General features: G+C 42.3%; 2 protein-coding genes and 1 long non-coding RNA gene across 5 annotated transcripts in view; 2 read left to right on the top strand and 1 right to left on the bottom strand.

Annotated features, from left to right (window-relative positions):
- Positions 1-17,554, bottom strand: part of dnai3 (dynein axonemal intermediate chain 3) — a 167,364-nt gene that overhangs the window by 122,009 nt on the left and 27,801 nt on the right. The window lies entirely within an intron of this gene.
- LOC132469121 (uncharacterized) lies at positions 11,296-16,245 on the top strand. The gene is made up of 2 exons (XR_009528359.1): positions 11,296-11,553; positions 15,825-16,245. It is a non-coding gene; the product is annotated as an uncharacterized LOC132469121 (long non-coding RNA).
- LOC132469120 (zinc finger protein 862-like) lies at positions 12,320-15,718 on the top strand. Of its 2 annotated transcripts, XM_060067023.1 has the most exons (8): positions 12,322-13,485; positions 13,666-13,852; positions 13,953-14,498; positions 14,581-14,733; positions 14,836-14,968; positions 15,054-15,207; positions 15,373-15,511; positions 15,607-15,718. In XM_060067023.1, the coding sequence occupies exons 1-3, from the start codon at positions 12,666-12,668 to the stop codon at positions 14,311-14,313; spliced, it is 1,368 nt and encodes a 455-aa protein (XP_059923006.1). In that variant the 5' UTR covers positions 12,322-12,665; the 3' UTR covers positions 14,314-14,498; positions 14,581-14,733; positions 14,836-14,968; positions 15,054-15,207; positions 15,373-15,511; positions 15,607-15,718. The 2 variants fall into 2 exon arrangements, with proteins under 2 accessions (XP_059923007.1, XP_059923006.1); XM_060067024.1 differs by having other exon boundaries at positions 12,320-13,485; positions 13,666-14,498.

Genomic DNA, 17,554 nt, shown 5'->3' with positions numbered 1-17,554 from the left:
AGAACATAGTTTTGGTCTTCTCCATAGAAACCCAAGTCCCCACTTTTCCCCCCACTCCTCCACTTGTGTTATTGATTCCTGCAGTTTCTTCACAATATGCTTAACATTCTTCCCTCTTCTCCATAAACTGCTATCATCTGCAAATAAAGATCTACCAATTCCAGGCTTTCTCAACATCCAAAAATATTTGCCACCACAGTCTCTTTGTTAACCTGAGCCGTCCTTATCTCATCCTCTAAACATATTATTGAATCTGTAGTGCTTCTCCCTTTCCTAAAACCACTCTGATAACTGGTCATCAGTCCCTTTTCTTCCATAAAGTGCATTATCCTCCCATTGACCAACCTTTCCATCAGCTTACCTACAGTACATTGGATGTTAACGCTATTGGTCTATAACTTGTTGGCTTGCTTGTATCTTTCCCTGGTTTTCTGATAGGAACTATCATTGCCTCCTTCCACCCTGATTGAATCTTACCCTCTTCCCAAACTTTATTATAGAGCCCCAACACCCTCTGTAATCCCTCATCACTTAAATGATTTAACATATTATAGCAAATGCCATCCTTCCCAGGAGTTTACTTTTTACAATTAACCAGTGCATTTTTTAATTCTCCTATCCTAAATGGGACATCATACTTACTCTCTGATCTTATTTTCCTTTGAATATCTCCAAATAACCTTTTCGTTTCAGCTCTCCCCATTTTCTCTTCCTCTGATAAATTATCAGAACTATGTACCCTACTCAGTGTATTCACCATAATTTCTGCCTTTTCTGAGTTGGTTATATCCACCTGCTTCCCATCAGACAAAATTGGATAATTCCATTCTCTTCTATTTCCCTCCATTTTCTTGATCATTCTCCACACCTCATCTATAGTGGTTGTACTTCCAATTGAGCTACAATACTCCCTCCAGGATTCCCTTTTAGCTTGTCTTATAGTTCTTCTCACTACTGCCTGTGATTGTTTATATTCAATCAAGTGTTGAAAATTATGAGTATTTTTAAGTATTCTGAACGCTCTATTTCTGTTTTTTACTGCCTTTTCACACTTATCGTTCCACCATTGAACTACCTACCTTGCCAGTTTTCCTGCGCTTTTTGGAATGGAGTTTATTGCAGCTATGTATATACTATGTCGCACATCTGATTCATATCTCTCATCATTAGTTTTCTGCACCAATCTTAGATAGGCATCACTTGTTTCCACAAACCTTTCCCAATTTGCTTTTCTGAAGATCCATCTTTCATTGCTATTCTCTGATTGCAGTGTCATTTCAATATCTAGACTACTCATTATTGGATAATGATCACTTCCAATAGTGCTACCTCCATACACTTCCCACACACACTTTGGGGCTAATCTACTTGACATAAATGTTAGATCTAAAACTGACTCTTTACCAGTTCTGATGTCTATCCTTGTCCTTCTACCATCAATCACACATACTAAATTCTTATCATTCAACACCTCCTCTATTATCTGACCATTATTGTCTGTCTTTTCTCCACCCCACAAAGTATTATGAGCATTAAAATCCCCACACCATACAACATTATCACTATCCAGTCCTTCTATTTCCTCTAATTTATCTAAATCTATCGGTTTACAAGGGTTATAATAATTGATCACTGCTATTTTCTTATTTCCTGCCCATATTTCCACCACTACATATTCTTGTTTTTTCCCTATACCAAACAGCCTATAAGGTACACCCTTCTTTACAAACGTAGCACAACCCCCACCACTTCCTTGCTCTCGGTCTCGTCTGACAACAATATAGTCAGATAAAACAAAATCAAATCTAGGCCTTAACCATGTTTCTTGTATACACGTTATATCTGGTTCCACCCTCCTGCTATCTACAAACTGTTTAAAATATTGACCATTTGCCAACAGACTCCTTGCATTCCATTGCAAAATGATCATGATAATTAAGATCATCCTTTTCCTACTTCCTGGCTTGCATGAATAGCAAGACAATCCCTTATTTCTTCCCATTTTAAGTCCACCATGCCCGTGTTGAACTGCTGCCTTTGTAATAATTTGAATCCTTTCCGTTTTAGATTTAACCTCTGCTGTAGCATTAATTACCCCTGCAATGAAAATAACCAGATTTCTCTTTTCTTCTCACTTACTCTGTATCTCATAAAGCCAAAGTAAAGCTCTGCAGGCAACTCTTTTGAACTAACATGAACCAAAACAGACTCAGTTTCTATCTTATCAAACCCCTTATGCCTCGTGCCCACTACCTCCGTCCGTTGACTGATCCCCATTGACTTTGAATGGGGACGGACGCGCAATGCATTGTGGATCCGTCCGTTCCGTTGGAGCCTTCGGCTCCGTCAAGAAGTTGAAAAATGTTCAACTTTTTGGGCAGCGACGGATCCGTCATCCAATCAGATCGCGTATGCAAATTTAAGCACTGTGACGCGACTCGGGCTCTGACGATACTGGAAAGCGGGAAAGCGGGTCATCTTGCATCGCAACAGGCAGGAAGAAGCGGGAAGAACCCGGCGAAGCGATTTGATTGGCTGGCGGATGCCTCTGCAAAGACTACACCCCCATCCGTCAGCCACGCCTTCCCACGTCCGTTAACTGACGGTGCAGTGGGCATGTAGGGTTAGTTAACTGCGTTGCACTCTGTACAGCATCACACTTAATTTTCACATTTTTAACCAGCTCCTTCATATCAATTCCCATAGGAACCCCATATATCACTCCTTTACTTCCTTGCTCACCCACTTTCACCACTTTTACCACCACTATTTTCCCAACATGTTGCATCTTTAATGCTTTCTCAACCTGCTCTTCAGAGTTACATCCAATTAGTAAATTTCCATCATTAAGAATTCTCACATACTTGACCTCACCAACCTGATTCTTAATTACTTTTGTCAGTTTTAATGGTTCCAAATTCTTTACTCCTGGCTCTTTAAACCTCACAATGACCTTCAATTTCTCCTCACTTTCTTTCACTACCTTAACTCGCTTTGCTTTATGTTTCCTTCTTAACTCCCAATCCCCTCCACCCTTTGTCAAATCCTCCATACTACTACAACTATCCTCTTGTTCTGCCATGGCAGAGATCTTTTGCACAAGTATCGTATACCGGACCTTACAGGCCGTCGGCCGATACTCCCGCAAAATATTCTCCCCCACTAACAATTCCAAATCCAACAATCCCCAGGTGAAAAACCACTTTTCCTCCTTTGCTCCTCGTCTCGAGATACGTGTTCCCTATCCCGTTTTCAAACTTGCCACCAAACGCCACAAGCTGCTCCGAAAACCACCGCGAATTCAGGGCGGTGTCGCAATTTTAACCAACCACTGCAACTTTCCTGCAAATTTGACCAATCAGTGGCGTCGTCTTGAACTGACGTCAACAAACTACCTTCCGCCTTACTTGTGTGTTTACTACGTTCAAGCGATTCAAGCATTCACGCAGCATGTGCGCATCCAACGTTTCACACTTGCCGACCAAAATAACTGCGTTACCAACTGTATCGTGGTATTCTACATGAAAGCGGGGGAAAATTATTTTGCACGGCATGCAACATTGTGGTGGAACATAAGCATAAATCTTCCATTGATAAGCATTTTGCCACCGCGAAACATAACTACAGAACTGCAGGCAGGACGTCAAGCGACAAGGCAGATCACTATGACACAGGCTGTGACATCCAAGTCAATTGCCAGCGCGGAAAGAATTAAGAATCAATTATTCATAGGACCATTTCTCAGTGTTTTTGTTCTTTTAAAGGTTGGGTATGGGATTTGCGAAACGCCAGCAGATTTTGAAAATACACAACTCAAATGGTCCTACCCCCTCTCCTTCAACGCTGACTCTGACTCCACCCATTCCAAGTACATGGAAGACAGATGCGCGAGTTTAGGGTTGTCTTCTAGTGCTAGGTCCAAATGTGGATTAGCTAGTTAGCTAGCTCCAGTAGCTACCGCAGGATAACAACAAACGGAAGCTTGCTCTGGGTCACGAGCTTTGAGTACGTGCACGAAGGGGTCACGCGCAGAGAGCGGGGGAGGGGGAGTGCAGTACGACCGTTTGATTGACGTACTTACTGTCCAATGCCACTCGGTTGTTCTGGAAATCATTGGCTGGAGTTTTTTGAGCCCTGCCCGTTCCACAGATGATTGACTTGTTTAATTTTCATGTCGGTACTTCTAACTCAGTGGGTTAAAATAATGATTTCAAGTAATTTTGCAAAACTGGCCAAAAAAGAGAATTCCATACCCAACCTTTAATTAATGATTTTTTCAGTAATAACTTAATATTTAACAAATTACTCTGGGAAAATTGCAGTAATAACATCAGGCAGAACGCAACTTTCGCAACAAAAACTTCCTCTCGCACTGTAGGCCGCAACAATCTCAAAGAAGGCCAACGAAATCCTGGAGGGACTGATAAGCAATCGCTCCATTAATTAGTTATTCAGTGTATCATGTGTTTTTGCTTATTATTATTTTTCTATTGACCAAACTTATGACTATCTTGTGTTTTTGTGGCACGGCATCAGAAGCAGCACTTGCCTCAACTATGAGCATGCAGGCAAAAAGCGCGGCTCCTTTTCAAATGGAAAAACAAAATCGCAAGTAAGATATGAGCTGTAAATATTTCGGACAACTTTGCGTTTTGAGCTATTCGGCGATTTTGCATTTTTTACAGCTTTTGGTGTGAACCTACAGTAGTACATTACATTTACCCTTTGACACATTTGTTGTTTTGACAAATGCATAAGTAGAGGGTGAACTGTAATATCTGCACACACCCCTTCTGTAGCCGAAGAAAATATCTCAATTGAAAGGCAATGGTTTGAATTTCGTTCTGTGTGGCACTGTAATATCTGCGCAAACCCCTTCTTTACTTTACTTTACTTTATTATGTATCCCCGTTAGCACTTGCCTCAACAGCATGGCTATTCTTCCTGGGGTCCTTCACACACAAAAACACACAACATCATACACAACAACACTACAGATACACACATACATAGACAATAGTTTACTTACAAAAATTCAGAAGAATTTCAAAAATTATTCTATCATAGTTAAACAGATCAGTCAAGATCATGAAATATTTGCAGATACTGTTTTACCCTCATTTTAAATCCTTCTTTTGTAGTGGAGCATATGATATAACATGGCAGCGAGTTCCATCCTACCACGGCTCTGTACAAAACAGTTTTCATTATAACCGATGACTTCACTATGGGAAAGTTATCCTTCCTTCTATAGCATGTCTCGTTTGATGTTCATGTTGAGGACAGAGATTTAATAACCTTTTATATAATACATACAGTCTGTGTTTCTTTTATGTTTCTGATGAAATTTACCAGACAATAAGTTGACCTTTGATAGAGGCCTTCTGAAGCCTCTATCTCTCTCTCTCCCTCCCTCTCTCTCTTTCTCTCTCTCTCGTTTCATTCTGTGGAGCACGAGAATTGTCTGAAACGCTCTTATTCAAAATGCATTAGTTTACATTTCGTTCTGTGGAGCACGAACAATTATTTTCAGTTTTTGAGGAGGTCTGCTTAAAAATCTGAAATATTGACAGAAATAGAGGGTGCACTGACTGTACTGTCTGCACACACCCCTTCTGAGGCCTCTCTCTTTCTCCCTTCCTCTCTCTCTCTTGTTTCTTTCTGTGGAGCATGATAATTGTGGGAGTTGGAGGGGGTTGGTATCTAGTGTGTAGATACCAACCTCCTGGTGTGTATGATTAAGCTCTTATAATGAGCTTATTCATTGTCAATAACTCCCTTAAGTTAGTAATGCTATAGTTTACCTGTAGTCTTATTACATGGCCTAAGGGGAATGCAACAGTACACCTATCGCTCCAACACATTCTCACTAGTGCGTCGATTTTTGACGAACGGTCAGTGACTTTGGCTTCAGCCTCTGACGCAAAAGGGTACCCTTGTGCTTCTTTTTTCAACGCATGGGGTTTTCAACTCATTACAGTGTAATCCCTCCACGGCAATATATGAAGCTATGAGCATTCATCCCATTGGCTAACGGAGGACCCGACATTTTACGGTGAAATCTGTGACATTACTCAACACAACTATACCAACGTGTCAAAGTGTTAATTACACAACATGTATGGGTTAAGGCTATTGACATCAGTTTTCCTGTTTTGTGCTTTGATTGAGAGAAACAATAATATTTTTGATCAGTGTTGGGTAGCTGAGGTCGTTGCTATAGAGACAACGTCCGTCCGCTTTGTTTGACAACTGACAGAGCAACCCTATCTCATCAAAATTACGTTCCCAGAGAACTATTCGGCATTCTCAATTACGTTTGTCTGAAAAACGTATTTTGTCCGTGATTATGTTTTATTGAACATATCGCAAATACAAATTTGTTCTCAGCCTATTTTTTACCATTTATTTACTGTGTTACTATGGCAGAATAAAGAATAAATTCATGCATTATCATTCAACTTGAACATGTGTTTTTACAGTATAGAGTGGTGGAGGGATGACGTATGTTGGCCAACCTGGAAGTGAGCGTCGCCCTGGGTTCCCTTGACAACAAGCCAACAGGTTTTTCCATTGGATTGGATTGCAGAAAATTTTGCATTTTTAAGCACCTCCTTAAAAACTAAAAATAAATAAATAAAAATAACGGTGCTCCAAATATCGAAATGTAAACCAATGCATTCTGAATGGCAGTGTTTCACCGATTTTTCCATGCTACACAGCTTGCGCTGTGCTGAGGGTGCTCTCTAAGGCCCCGTTTACACGAGGACGCTTGCGGGTAAAAACGACAAAATATTTTATCGGAAGTGCCTTTCGTTTAGACGGTGACGGCGTTTTTGGGGCATGAAAACGCATAAATCTGAAACCAACCTCCAGAGTGGAAATTGAATACGCTCCGCCGTAGCGTTTCGTCTACACTGCCAAGACGCAAAACACTGCTCAGATCTGCTCACGTCGCGTACGCGTTTACGTCACATACATGTGCCAGTACAAGGAAATAAACAAACATGGCAGATTATTTCCATGCGTCAGACCTTCAAGCTGCTCTGGCAGCTCTAACAAGCGTACAGGAGTCTTTCCACGAAATGTACAGGATATGTAGATAGTATTACTGAACAGAGAAGGATCTTTTTGGTTTTTGCGGCACAGATAAGAGAAGAAGGAAGATTCTACGCATGCGCTCAGACATGGCGGTGTTGTGTGATAGTGTATCACAGCACCACCTAGCCGCCTGGCATGCATACCCAATCGAATTCCACACACTTTTGCGTCACCGTATGCACGCAGATTTCCTCACGAAAACGCTCGTCTAAACGCGGAATAAAAAGTGAAGACGCGACTTTTTTGCGTCTTCTGTTCAGACCGTCATCGTGTAAACGTAGCCTAATAGTCAGGCGGCTTAGGACCAGATTTGAGAAAAATGGGGACACGGCGGACAAAAGCACCACATTTTTTCCACAGGTTCTCCATCACCATACCTTTCAATTTAGAGGGGGTTCCACTTAATCAAGATGGTGGAAGGCGGCCATCTTGGATTTCCAAGATTTTCGCATGTAAAACTTATAAATGTCAATATATCAGCTTCCAAGTCACTTAGAAGGTCAATCTTGGTGTCAAAATGTACATTTGCTGGGTCAATGAATGCAGTAAAGATGTTAGGAATATCAGTAAGTGATGTTTTACCAACAGTAGATCATTTTTTTTGCATGCTATTTACACAATTAGTCAAATTAGTTGACAATTATCTTAGTTACAATTAGTCCATGAGCCAGGGGGGTTGATCAGTATCATCGGGGGGACAAATGCTATCATTGTTTTTTGGCAAGGTATACACCCGTCCCCTAGTACTAGAAAAATCACGATAGCAGTGCAGGGGTGGTAGCGAAATCACTTTTTTTCAGCTCATGAGGTTATTAACCCCCTAAGATAAATTCCGTTTTTGAGATCTGGTGTATATCTGGTTTAGGCTCATGATAGGGATATTGTCAATATTCTATAATATGGTGCTTGGTATCATTGGAAAGGGGACCTTTTAGGCTTTCATTTAAGCCCAGGACTGAATCTGTCGGACAAACGCAGAGGTCACATGACGTCTTTAAACTAGAAATAACACATTTTATCACAATTTCCGCCTAAACTGCATGCTTTCTTTTATCCTTGGGGCATGAAGGAACATCAGGGACACAAAACTCAACAACTTCAATACTCAAGGCACTCTGATGATTCAGAAAATGTATAATATACCCATACTATTATTTGTGAGAGCCTTAAATTACACTTGTGCAGCCAGCACAAGTCTTCAAAATAGAATGGAGCCAATAGAATGGACAGTAGCTCATGCACGGAATGTTGATGGATTTTTGACAGTTTAACAAGGTTTTGTCAGTTTGGTGAAAAGATCGTTGGTTCAGTTGACTGGTTATAACAACACTACTAACTATACCATCTTCAATCAACTTCCAGTGAATTCCAGGGGTATTAAATGTAAGTACAAAATACTTTTTCTCTTGTGCTTGTGAATTGATGGGGAATAGACAGAGGGAGATTATACGTACAGTAGGGCTTTGACTTCGAACTTCGTGATTCGAATATCAAAAAAAATATCAAAATTTGAACGAATATTAGGCAGCCCTTAATATTCGAACCTGTTATGGGCAGGCCAAGAGGGAGAGACGTCGGAGAACCCATGCAGTCTATTCATAATATTGCCATGACCACGGAAGAGGCAGTGAATGAAGTATTGATTAGACAGCGATTTATTAGAAACATAATAAACCGTTGGAACACGCAAGACCGGTAACCATAGCAACGCCTGTAAACAAACCTCGCAAAGCCCAATCCAGGGCTGAATCCGAATACTCATACTTATAGTATGCATTTTGTAGTACGCCACAAATATAGCGCGTCCGAATGCTCAGTGTGCATTGTGTAGTACGGAATCTGAGGGGAGACACGTCATCTCCAAACATCCGGTGGAGTAACGGCGGTGTTCGGAAGAGTTCAGAGGCGTTCTACGCATAGCTGTAGACCGTTCTAGGCGTTCTACGCATAGCTGTAGACCGTACTAAGTGTAGTGCGGTCAAGTAGTAGACACTGAACATAAATAGTATGTACTAAGTATTCGGATTCAGCCCAGGTATTACTGAAGGCATTTAATGGTCAAAATATTATTAATAAATATTCAAATATATTCGAATACTAATATTAATAAACAAACGAACTTCGAATGTGATTTTTGGCCAAAAGTCAAAGCCCTAACGTACAGCTCTACCTGTAACATTAGCTAATGTAAGCTAGTAACTTCTGTCCAGTGGTTTTTATGTTCATAAAATTCGTCATTGAGAAAGCAGAGCGAGGTTTCTTTCAGAAAAGAAAGCATGGGCTAATATTAGAGGTAAGGGTAGATAAGGCAGAGTAGGCTATTTCTTCAAGGTCAGTCATTGCCATGTGTTTTTTACTGGTAAAATAAGCCTAATAGTATTTTGCTGGTCATATTGCAGGATCAGAGGAACTGTCATAGACAAGCTGATACGATACAAGACAGGGCCATACTTGAACTAATGATCTGGTGCACATTATGGATTGGACATTGTGTATTGTATGCCAAAAGTCTAGTCATGAACCACTCCGATGCCCTTTAAATGCGGATGGATTTGAAGAGAATTCTGAGCCATACAAATCCTTCCTGGACAATGTGAATTCTTTCAGGGAGCTGAATCAACTGCCAGTACCACTTCCTTTTGATGAGGCCAGTAATGTGGAGCAGTTCGCCAGGCATCGTGCACAGTGGCATAAGTCTTGTCACTTTAAATTCTGTGCAGACAAACTGGAAAGAGCACGGAAGAGGGCGAGAGCTAGTTTTTCTGAAACCTGTGCTGCAGCTGAGAAACGACAGCGGCGTGAGCCTCTGGACAAGAGCGCATGTTTGTTTTGTGGAAAGTCTGATGGACGACTTCACAACTACGAGAGTCTTGATGCAGATGAGAATCTCAAGGTTAAGGCCACAGAACTGGGTGATACGGAACTATCAAGCAGACTTGCGGGTGGTGACGTCATTGCTTTAGAGGCAAAATATCACCTGACTTGCTTGACTGGATTTCGAAATCGACATCGATCGCTAACAAGACAACGCCAAAACCCCTCAGACTGTAAGAAACAAGAGAGACAAATCAAATCCAAAGCCTTTGTAGAGCTTGTCAGCCATGTGGAAAATTCAGTGGAAGGTGGTCAATTCCACTTCAAGTTCTCATCCCTGCGTGAACTGTATGAAAACCGCCTGCTCAAGCTTGGTATCACAAAGGAAATCAACAAGGTCCGCTTCAAGGAACAAGTCCTGAAGTACTTTCCCTATGCTCAGGAGCAAAGAGATGGAAAGAATGTGGTACTTGTTTTTGAACCAGGAATGCAGGAAATGTTGAAGCAGACATTGAACTCTGACCATGTGGAGGATGCACTGATTCTAGCCAAGGCTGCCAAACTTGTGCGCCGTGATATATTCAACTCTGCTGGATTCAGGTTCAATGCCTCGTTCCCCTCGGAATGCCAGCAGAACTCTGTTCCCACCAGTCTCAAGACCCTGGTCACAATGATGCTGGTCGGTGCAGACCTGAAGGATCAGAGCACTACTGACTCCCAGGCCTGCCTCACTATCTCACAGACCATCTTGTTTAACTGTAAGAAGAAGGCTTCAACCTCCAAATCACGACATTCACTGGAGTACGAACCACCCTTGCCACTTTACATCGGACTAAGTATGCACACGCAGACCAGGTCAAAGAAAGTGATAACACAGCTCTTTGATTTGGGCCTCGGTGTCAGCTATGATCGGGTGGTGGAAGTGGAGAATCAGCTGGCTACAGCTGTCTGTGAGAACATTGAGAAGAACGGTGTTGTGTGTCCTGCTCAGCTACGCAAAGGCCCAGGGCTCTAAAGTGCGACCAATTTGGTCGCACATGCGACCTAATTTCTCAATGGTGCGACTAAAAAAAATCAGAGGTCGCACCGGTGCAACCAGCTGTTCAAAAAGAAAAAACCGCAGGGGATAACATCAGAGCCCCAGCTCGCCGCATAGTAGCCTGGGTGCTTTAAGCATGGAATAAGCTGGATACGGAGTGGGTGAAAAACTATGTGTGTGTGTGTGTGTGTGTGTGTGTATGTGAGAGAGAGTTTGTGTGTCACTCTGTTCGAGCCTGCATGAGAGTTCAATGTTGTCATTAGCTGTTACGTCTTTCTGACCAATCGCAGTTCAAGGCCGATCTGGGCTGTACCACTTCGGGAGGGGGCGCTCAATTGCGACGTTGACCCGGCGCCGCCCGAAACGCTAACGGGCCACAGGGAATTCTCCCAACTCTCCCGATTACTACTCTGCGTGTGCGTGCGTGCGTGCCTGTGTGTGTGTGTGCAGGCGTTATTCAATTGCCTGGTAAACATATAGGCCTACGGTAATATTCATACTGGTTTAAATAATGCATTTGCTATTTCCCATCGTTGCTGAGCAAGAGTTTTGTTCGATAGTTCAGTGATAGAAAACAAATAATAGCCCGGGCTATTGACGTTTTACGGTACCACTGTCATGCACCTACCCGATGTCAAGTGGACCGGGTTGAATTTACTGCGGTTCTCTCTTCTTATATCCATCTTGCCAAAGATATTTTGGTACTGTCCTTCTCAACACTCTGATCTCACTAAAAGGCTAGCAGCAAGAAACAGCAATATCGACGAGATGCGCTATGCATAGAGAAGAAAGAATATCAACGTTGAATTTGCAACATTTTGCAACAAATTATTCTAAATCTGCCCATACATGGATTGGACACGGCAGAATTTTGAGGTTTCACTCGCTACAATGTTGCATCTGTGGCTGCTGGTAATTCAATCACAAAGAAGTAAACTCTACGGGGCTATTTTCAGCATTACGCTATTTTCAGCATTATAGCCCCAGCGATCCGGGGCTATTCCCAAAAGATCCGGGGCTATAGCCTCGAATGCCCAGGTCTAACGACGCGCCTGGTGACCAGACATCGACCAGATTTTGACACTGAATGAGGGAAATATGCGCGCAGACACAAAAACCAGTTATTGCGGTAGCCATTTAAAGCATCGCCAGAGAAGACGTCGTATGACGTAGCCTACAGACGTTATCAGGACGTACGACCAGATGCAGCAGCGTCAACGACAAAAATCTAGAGGCGGCAAAAAGGAAAGAAAAGAAGATCAGCGGTCATAAATGGTATGTTGTGTATAGATTAATTTATTTATTGAATTTAGGTGGAAGACTGCTTTGGTAACATATGATTTTCCTGTAGGCATAGGAACATGACTCGAATCTGTTAAAAATAATAAATGAATTAATAATAAATCAATGGTTGATAGTTGTGTCTGTTAGGCTAACTTCTGTATTTTGTGTCGGGCTGTGTGGACTAATGACTGTAGTAGCCTAGTTATAAATGCAGACCATCTGATTAGCTGATGCCCTCAGTCATGTATAATATTAATATACTCATATGTTTTGACTTGGTAATTATTATTATTTACATCTTGATGATATTTACGATATTTATTTATGTTAATATTTTATGATTTTTCACGGCGCCGCATTGAAAATGTCCCCGATTTTCATTTCAGAAATCTGGGCACCTTAATGTGGAGTGGATGACAAGATCAAGATGAAAAGAACGATTGAAAGCTTTTTCGTTAAAAATGTTAATAAGTTAAGGCCTGATCCGAACGAGTGCTCTGACACGGATCTCCCTTCAACTTCCCAGGTTATGTCAGGCCCTAATCAGGAGACGGCATCGGCTAATGAGCCGCACACGATCAACTCCGAGCCACAGCCCGCCGAAATTAAAAGGAGGAAAGTGTATGCATTTAGAAGAGAGTGGCTTGACCAGTTTCCCTGGCTAAGATACGATAAATCCGGCAACGAGATGCACTGCATTTACTGTAAAGAGTGTGGGAAGACCATGGCCGGTAATAGTGCTTTTGTGACTGGTTCCAATACATTTCGTATTGAAACTCTGAAAAAGCACAATGCATCCATGAAACACATTACATGCCGCGATAAATGCACTGCCACAGTGTCCCCTCTCCCCGCTGCCTTTCAGCGGCAGGAAGCAGCAAACAGAACATCAGATGAGGCCGAGATGATGATCAAGTTTAACATTGCCTACAATATTGCAAAAGAAGAACTTCCCTTCACTAAATTCAAGTCCGAAATAATTCTTCACAAGAAAAATGGCTTGAACGTAAACCCGACCTACAGCAATGATGTCATGTGCGCCCAATTTATTGGAGTCATCGCAGATACTCTGAAAAAAAATACATCGGTGCAAATTGCGAACAGTGCATACATGGCATTCCTGATCGACGGAGACACAGACATCGCCAAAAAGGAATGCGTCATTGTGTATGGTCGTATCTTGCAGAGAGGAGGACCGGTGAATATACTGATTGGACACATCGAGGTCCAGCATGCCCATGCCCAAGGTAAATGTCATTTAGCCTATATCCATATGCCTACCGTTTCAGTTCTGCATATGTTATATTGTAATTACTGAAAATTTTAAAAAATATATTTATAATGAAATGAAAATTAAAAAGTAGATTGCATTATAAACTCTTGATCTGGGAAATAAATTGTGTTCTTTTTTTTATTTGTTTAATTAGGAATTTATGCTGCCTCAAAGAAAGCATTTGCTGTTCTTGGGGACCAGTGCAGTAACTGGCTGGAGAAAATTATTGCTCTGGGTGCTGATGGTGCTGCTGTTAATTTGGGCTACAAAGGGGGTGTCATAGCCCTTTTGCAGCAAGAGGCAGGTGATCACATTGTGCCTTTCCACTGCATGCCTCACAGGTAAGACTAGAAGATAAGGTATGACTGAAACCCTTAAGTCACTGTTATTTTCTTTTATAGAGCAGATATATCTATACTTAAAATGTGACTATCGTTTCAGATTGGAATTGGCAATGCTGTCAGTGCAGAGGGACAATCAAATGATGGGGCAATTGTACGACCTTCTACATTTAATTTGGAAGACTTACCATTTCAGCCCAAAATCAATGAGAGAGCTCAGGGTCATTGGGGCTGACTTGGGGGTAAATGTGCTGATGCCCAGTGGGGTGAAGGGGACAAGGTGGCTCCCACATGTTTCAAGGGCCTTGGAGACCTTTCTTAAACCAGGACAGTTCACTGCTGTGTACTACCATATGGACCATTTGGCAGGCTCCTCTGCCAATGCAGACATTGCAGGCCGAGCTACAAAGGCCAGTGCATTCTTTCAGGATATTCCTTTCATTAGAGCCACTTGTTATTGATGTATTTTTAGGAATTTAGTTCATCAATGTTCTATGTGACTAATTTTTATTGTTGTATGGTACAGGTTAAGAAATCAATGGAAGATGCTACCTTTGTGGCCTTTTGCCATGTTATTGCAGACATGTTCAGTGGCATTAGTAAGTTTAGCCTCCTGCTTCAGAGGAATGACATCATCTTACCACAGGTAAGGGAAATGTGCAAATTTGAATTGTGTTTGTGGTCATCTTCAGCTGTGTTAATAATACTGCACTGAAATATCTAAACAGGCAGTTTGTGGCCTTGAAAAACTGCTGGTGACCACAGAGGCAATGGCTGTGAGACCCAAGCCTGGGGGAAGACTGTCAGAGTTCCTGGCTGACATGAGGCTGCAGAGGAGGAGGCAGCAAGAAATGGGTGAAATGGCAATCTACAAATTCCGGGTATGTGGTTCTGCCTCCCATTTAAACAGAGAACAGTCTATTTGTACAAATATTTCTAATATCTAACTCACAATCTCTATTTATGGTTTATGCAACACACAGACAATAACACTCAAAGGACAAGCATCAGAGCTGGCAGGAGATAGTGTTGGTGGCACTAAACTTGAAAAAGTAATGGATGCAACGATCATATCCACTGTAAAACATCTGAAAGCAAGATTCAGTAGCCTCCTAGGTAAGTGTAGTCACCTGTCTTATAAACACATGTAGATGAGAAATATTGTTACTCATTAACTAAAATGTATTTGTTCTTACAATAGGGGAGAGTGCTTCCGGGTCTGACACAACCAAGGCTGTCAAATGCTTCAACATTTTCAATCACGATAGCTGGCCAGAGAACCAAGAAGACTTAGTAGACCATGGTGCTGATGACCTTGCATTTCTCTTGGATCACTTCTCCACAGTTCTGAGAAGGTAGCTGGTGGATTACTAAAATATTATGTGTGCTGGTGGTGGTAGATATTTTGTTCATGTAGAATAGAATATCTTTATTGTCATTGTAACAGGTACAACGAAATTTCAGTACGTATATTTTGGTATGTGAACGCTGATTAGCTGTGTAATCCACATCATTTTCAGAAATGGTGTAAACACTGACCTTGCAAAAGAAGAGTTTGTGGGCTTAAAGCTATTAATTGCAAGGATGTTCAAAGACAAGACCTACCTCAGCCTTTGGGAGCTCATGTTGACCAGAGAGCCCTACTGCTCACAGTACAAGGTCAGTTTTTGTTAATGTTCTTTCTTAAGATTGTGTCAGTTTTGCCATCTAACACACATTGCTTAAATAAATCTCTTGAATGTATTTTTTTCCAGAACATCCTGCATCTTGTACACATTATGCTGGTCCTCCCTGTCTCAGCTGCAGTTTGTGAAAGAGGATTCTCTGCACAGAAGAGGATCAAATCAGACACGAGGGCATCCCTCCATTCAGACACAGTTGAAGATCTGATAAGAATCAGTGTAGAGGGACCAAGTCTGGAAGATTTTGACGCTAGAGAGAGTGTGGGAAGCTGGTTTAGCCAAGGCCAAAGATCAAGAAGGCCAAACTACATGAGTTGGCCATCAGAGGGGCATGTGACTGCAATTGAGGATAGTCCATAAGACCTGGAGCCATGAGAAGTTCAGTTTGAAGTTTCAGTTTAAAACACTTCATTTAGATTTTCTTTTTATTCCACTTATCTTCAGATGTTTTAGGTTTAAATTGCAGCTCAGTGAAGCTGCAATAATTATTAAAATAAAGAACTTTATGTTGACCAGATTCTTAGTTCATCATTTACAAGTCAATATTGCCTATATGGACAGCTATTTAAAAAACGTGAACCTGTAAAACTGCAGTGTTGAATGCGATATGGTCGACAATTTGGGTGCACCTAACTTTTGTGCTGGTGCACCTAAGAAAAAAAGTTAGGCGCACCAGTGCAACCAGTGAAAAATGTTAGTTTAGAGCCCTGAGGCCTCTTCACTGTTAGTGCTCTCGACAACATTGATCATAACCCATCAAGCACCACAGCCAAAGGGTCCTTCCATGGCACAGGCATCAGTCTTTTTCAGTTCCCCTCCATGTCTAATGTGGGACACTGCCAGGATGGAATAGGCATGCCTTCGCCAGAAACAAAAAGGAATCATCGCTTACCTGACAACTTCACCAATGTGCCGGCAGTTGCACTCAAGAAGGCTAATGTGGCTGTTCCCAAGACACCCAATCCGACAAAAACAATCGAGGGACACCTTAGTGGAGCACATGTGAAAGAGGAATGCTGGATTGAGCATTCACTGAAGGTGATCGAAAAGGAGGAGCTAGACCAGGGAGACATTGTGGCCTGGTCAGCCTACCACGCATCTCTACATGATGCATCAGATGACCTGCAGCCTGCTCTCACTCAGCTCTTGCCACTGTTCTACGAGAAGGCTGCTACGGCTTCCATGATCAAGCATGGGATGGATGTACAGCGTGAAGCCACACAGTTCCTGAATCCAGGACAGATCCCAGTAATGGCTGTGGACGCACCACTGTACGCACTGGCCAAATATGTTCAGTGGAACTGGCCTCAAACACATGGTGAAGACAAATGTGTAGTCATGTTTGGCGGCCTCCATATCGAAATGGCAATGTGGAAGACATTTGGTGACTATTTGGAAGCTTCTGGATGGACCACAGCACTGACTGAGGCGGGCATTGCATCCACTGGCACAACCGACTCCTTCCTCAAAGCATCCCACCTCACCAGGACAAGACATGCCCATCAAGTGAGCGCCCTGGCACTGGCAAAGCTGCAGCACAATGCCTTCTTGGACATGATGCCTGAGGGACCACATGATGAGAAGACCAAAGAAGCCTGGAGACAAGACATGATCAGAAAGAGTCCAACATTCCAGTACTGGGATACCATCCTCAACATGGAACTTCTGGGTCTGATATTTGTGCGGGCCCACAGAGAACAGGATTTTCCACTCTATGTGGAGACACTCAAGGCTCTTGTTCCATGGTTCTTTGCCCTTGATCACCAGAACTACGCACGATGGATCCCTGTCCACATTCGCGACATGGAAAGCTTGCCCTCATCCATTCACAGGGAATATGAAGAACATGGCCATTGGGTCGTTAACAAGACCACAAACAGATTCTCTAGCATGCCGATAGATCAGGCTCATGAGCAGAACAACGATCTGGTGAAGGGTTCCGGGGGTGCAGTGGGACTCACAGAAAATCCCTCTGCCTTCAAGAAGTGGATGATCGCAGGGCCTGAACAAGCACGACTCC

The sequence above is a fragment of the Gadus macrocephalus genome, chromosome 12 (assembly GCF_031168955.1).
Source record: "Gadus macrocephalus chromosome 12, ASM3116895v1".
Lineage (NCBI taxonomy): Eukaryota > Metazoa > Chordata > Actinopteri > Gadiformes > Gadidae > Gadus > Gadus macrocephalus.
Note: the sequence above shows the minus strand (reverse complement) of the source record. Positions and strands in the feature narration are given on the sequence as shown.

Bases quoted from the DNA above. Each gene is read 5' to 3' on its own strand.
- LOC132469120 (XM_060067023.1), top strand. From the start codon at position 12,666: ATGAAAAGAACGATTGAAAGCTTTTTCGTTAAAAATGTTAATAAGTTA. The intron at 13,486-13,665 runs GTAAATGTCATT...TTGTTTAATTAG, and splicing joins CCAGCATGCCCATGCCCAAG to GAATTTATGCTGCCTCAAAG. The intron at 13,853-13,952 runs GTAAGACTAGAA...CTATCGTTTCAG, and splicing joins TTCCACTGCATGCCTCACAG to ATTGGAATTGGCAATGCTGT.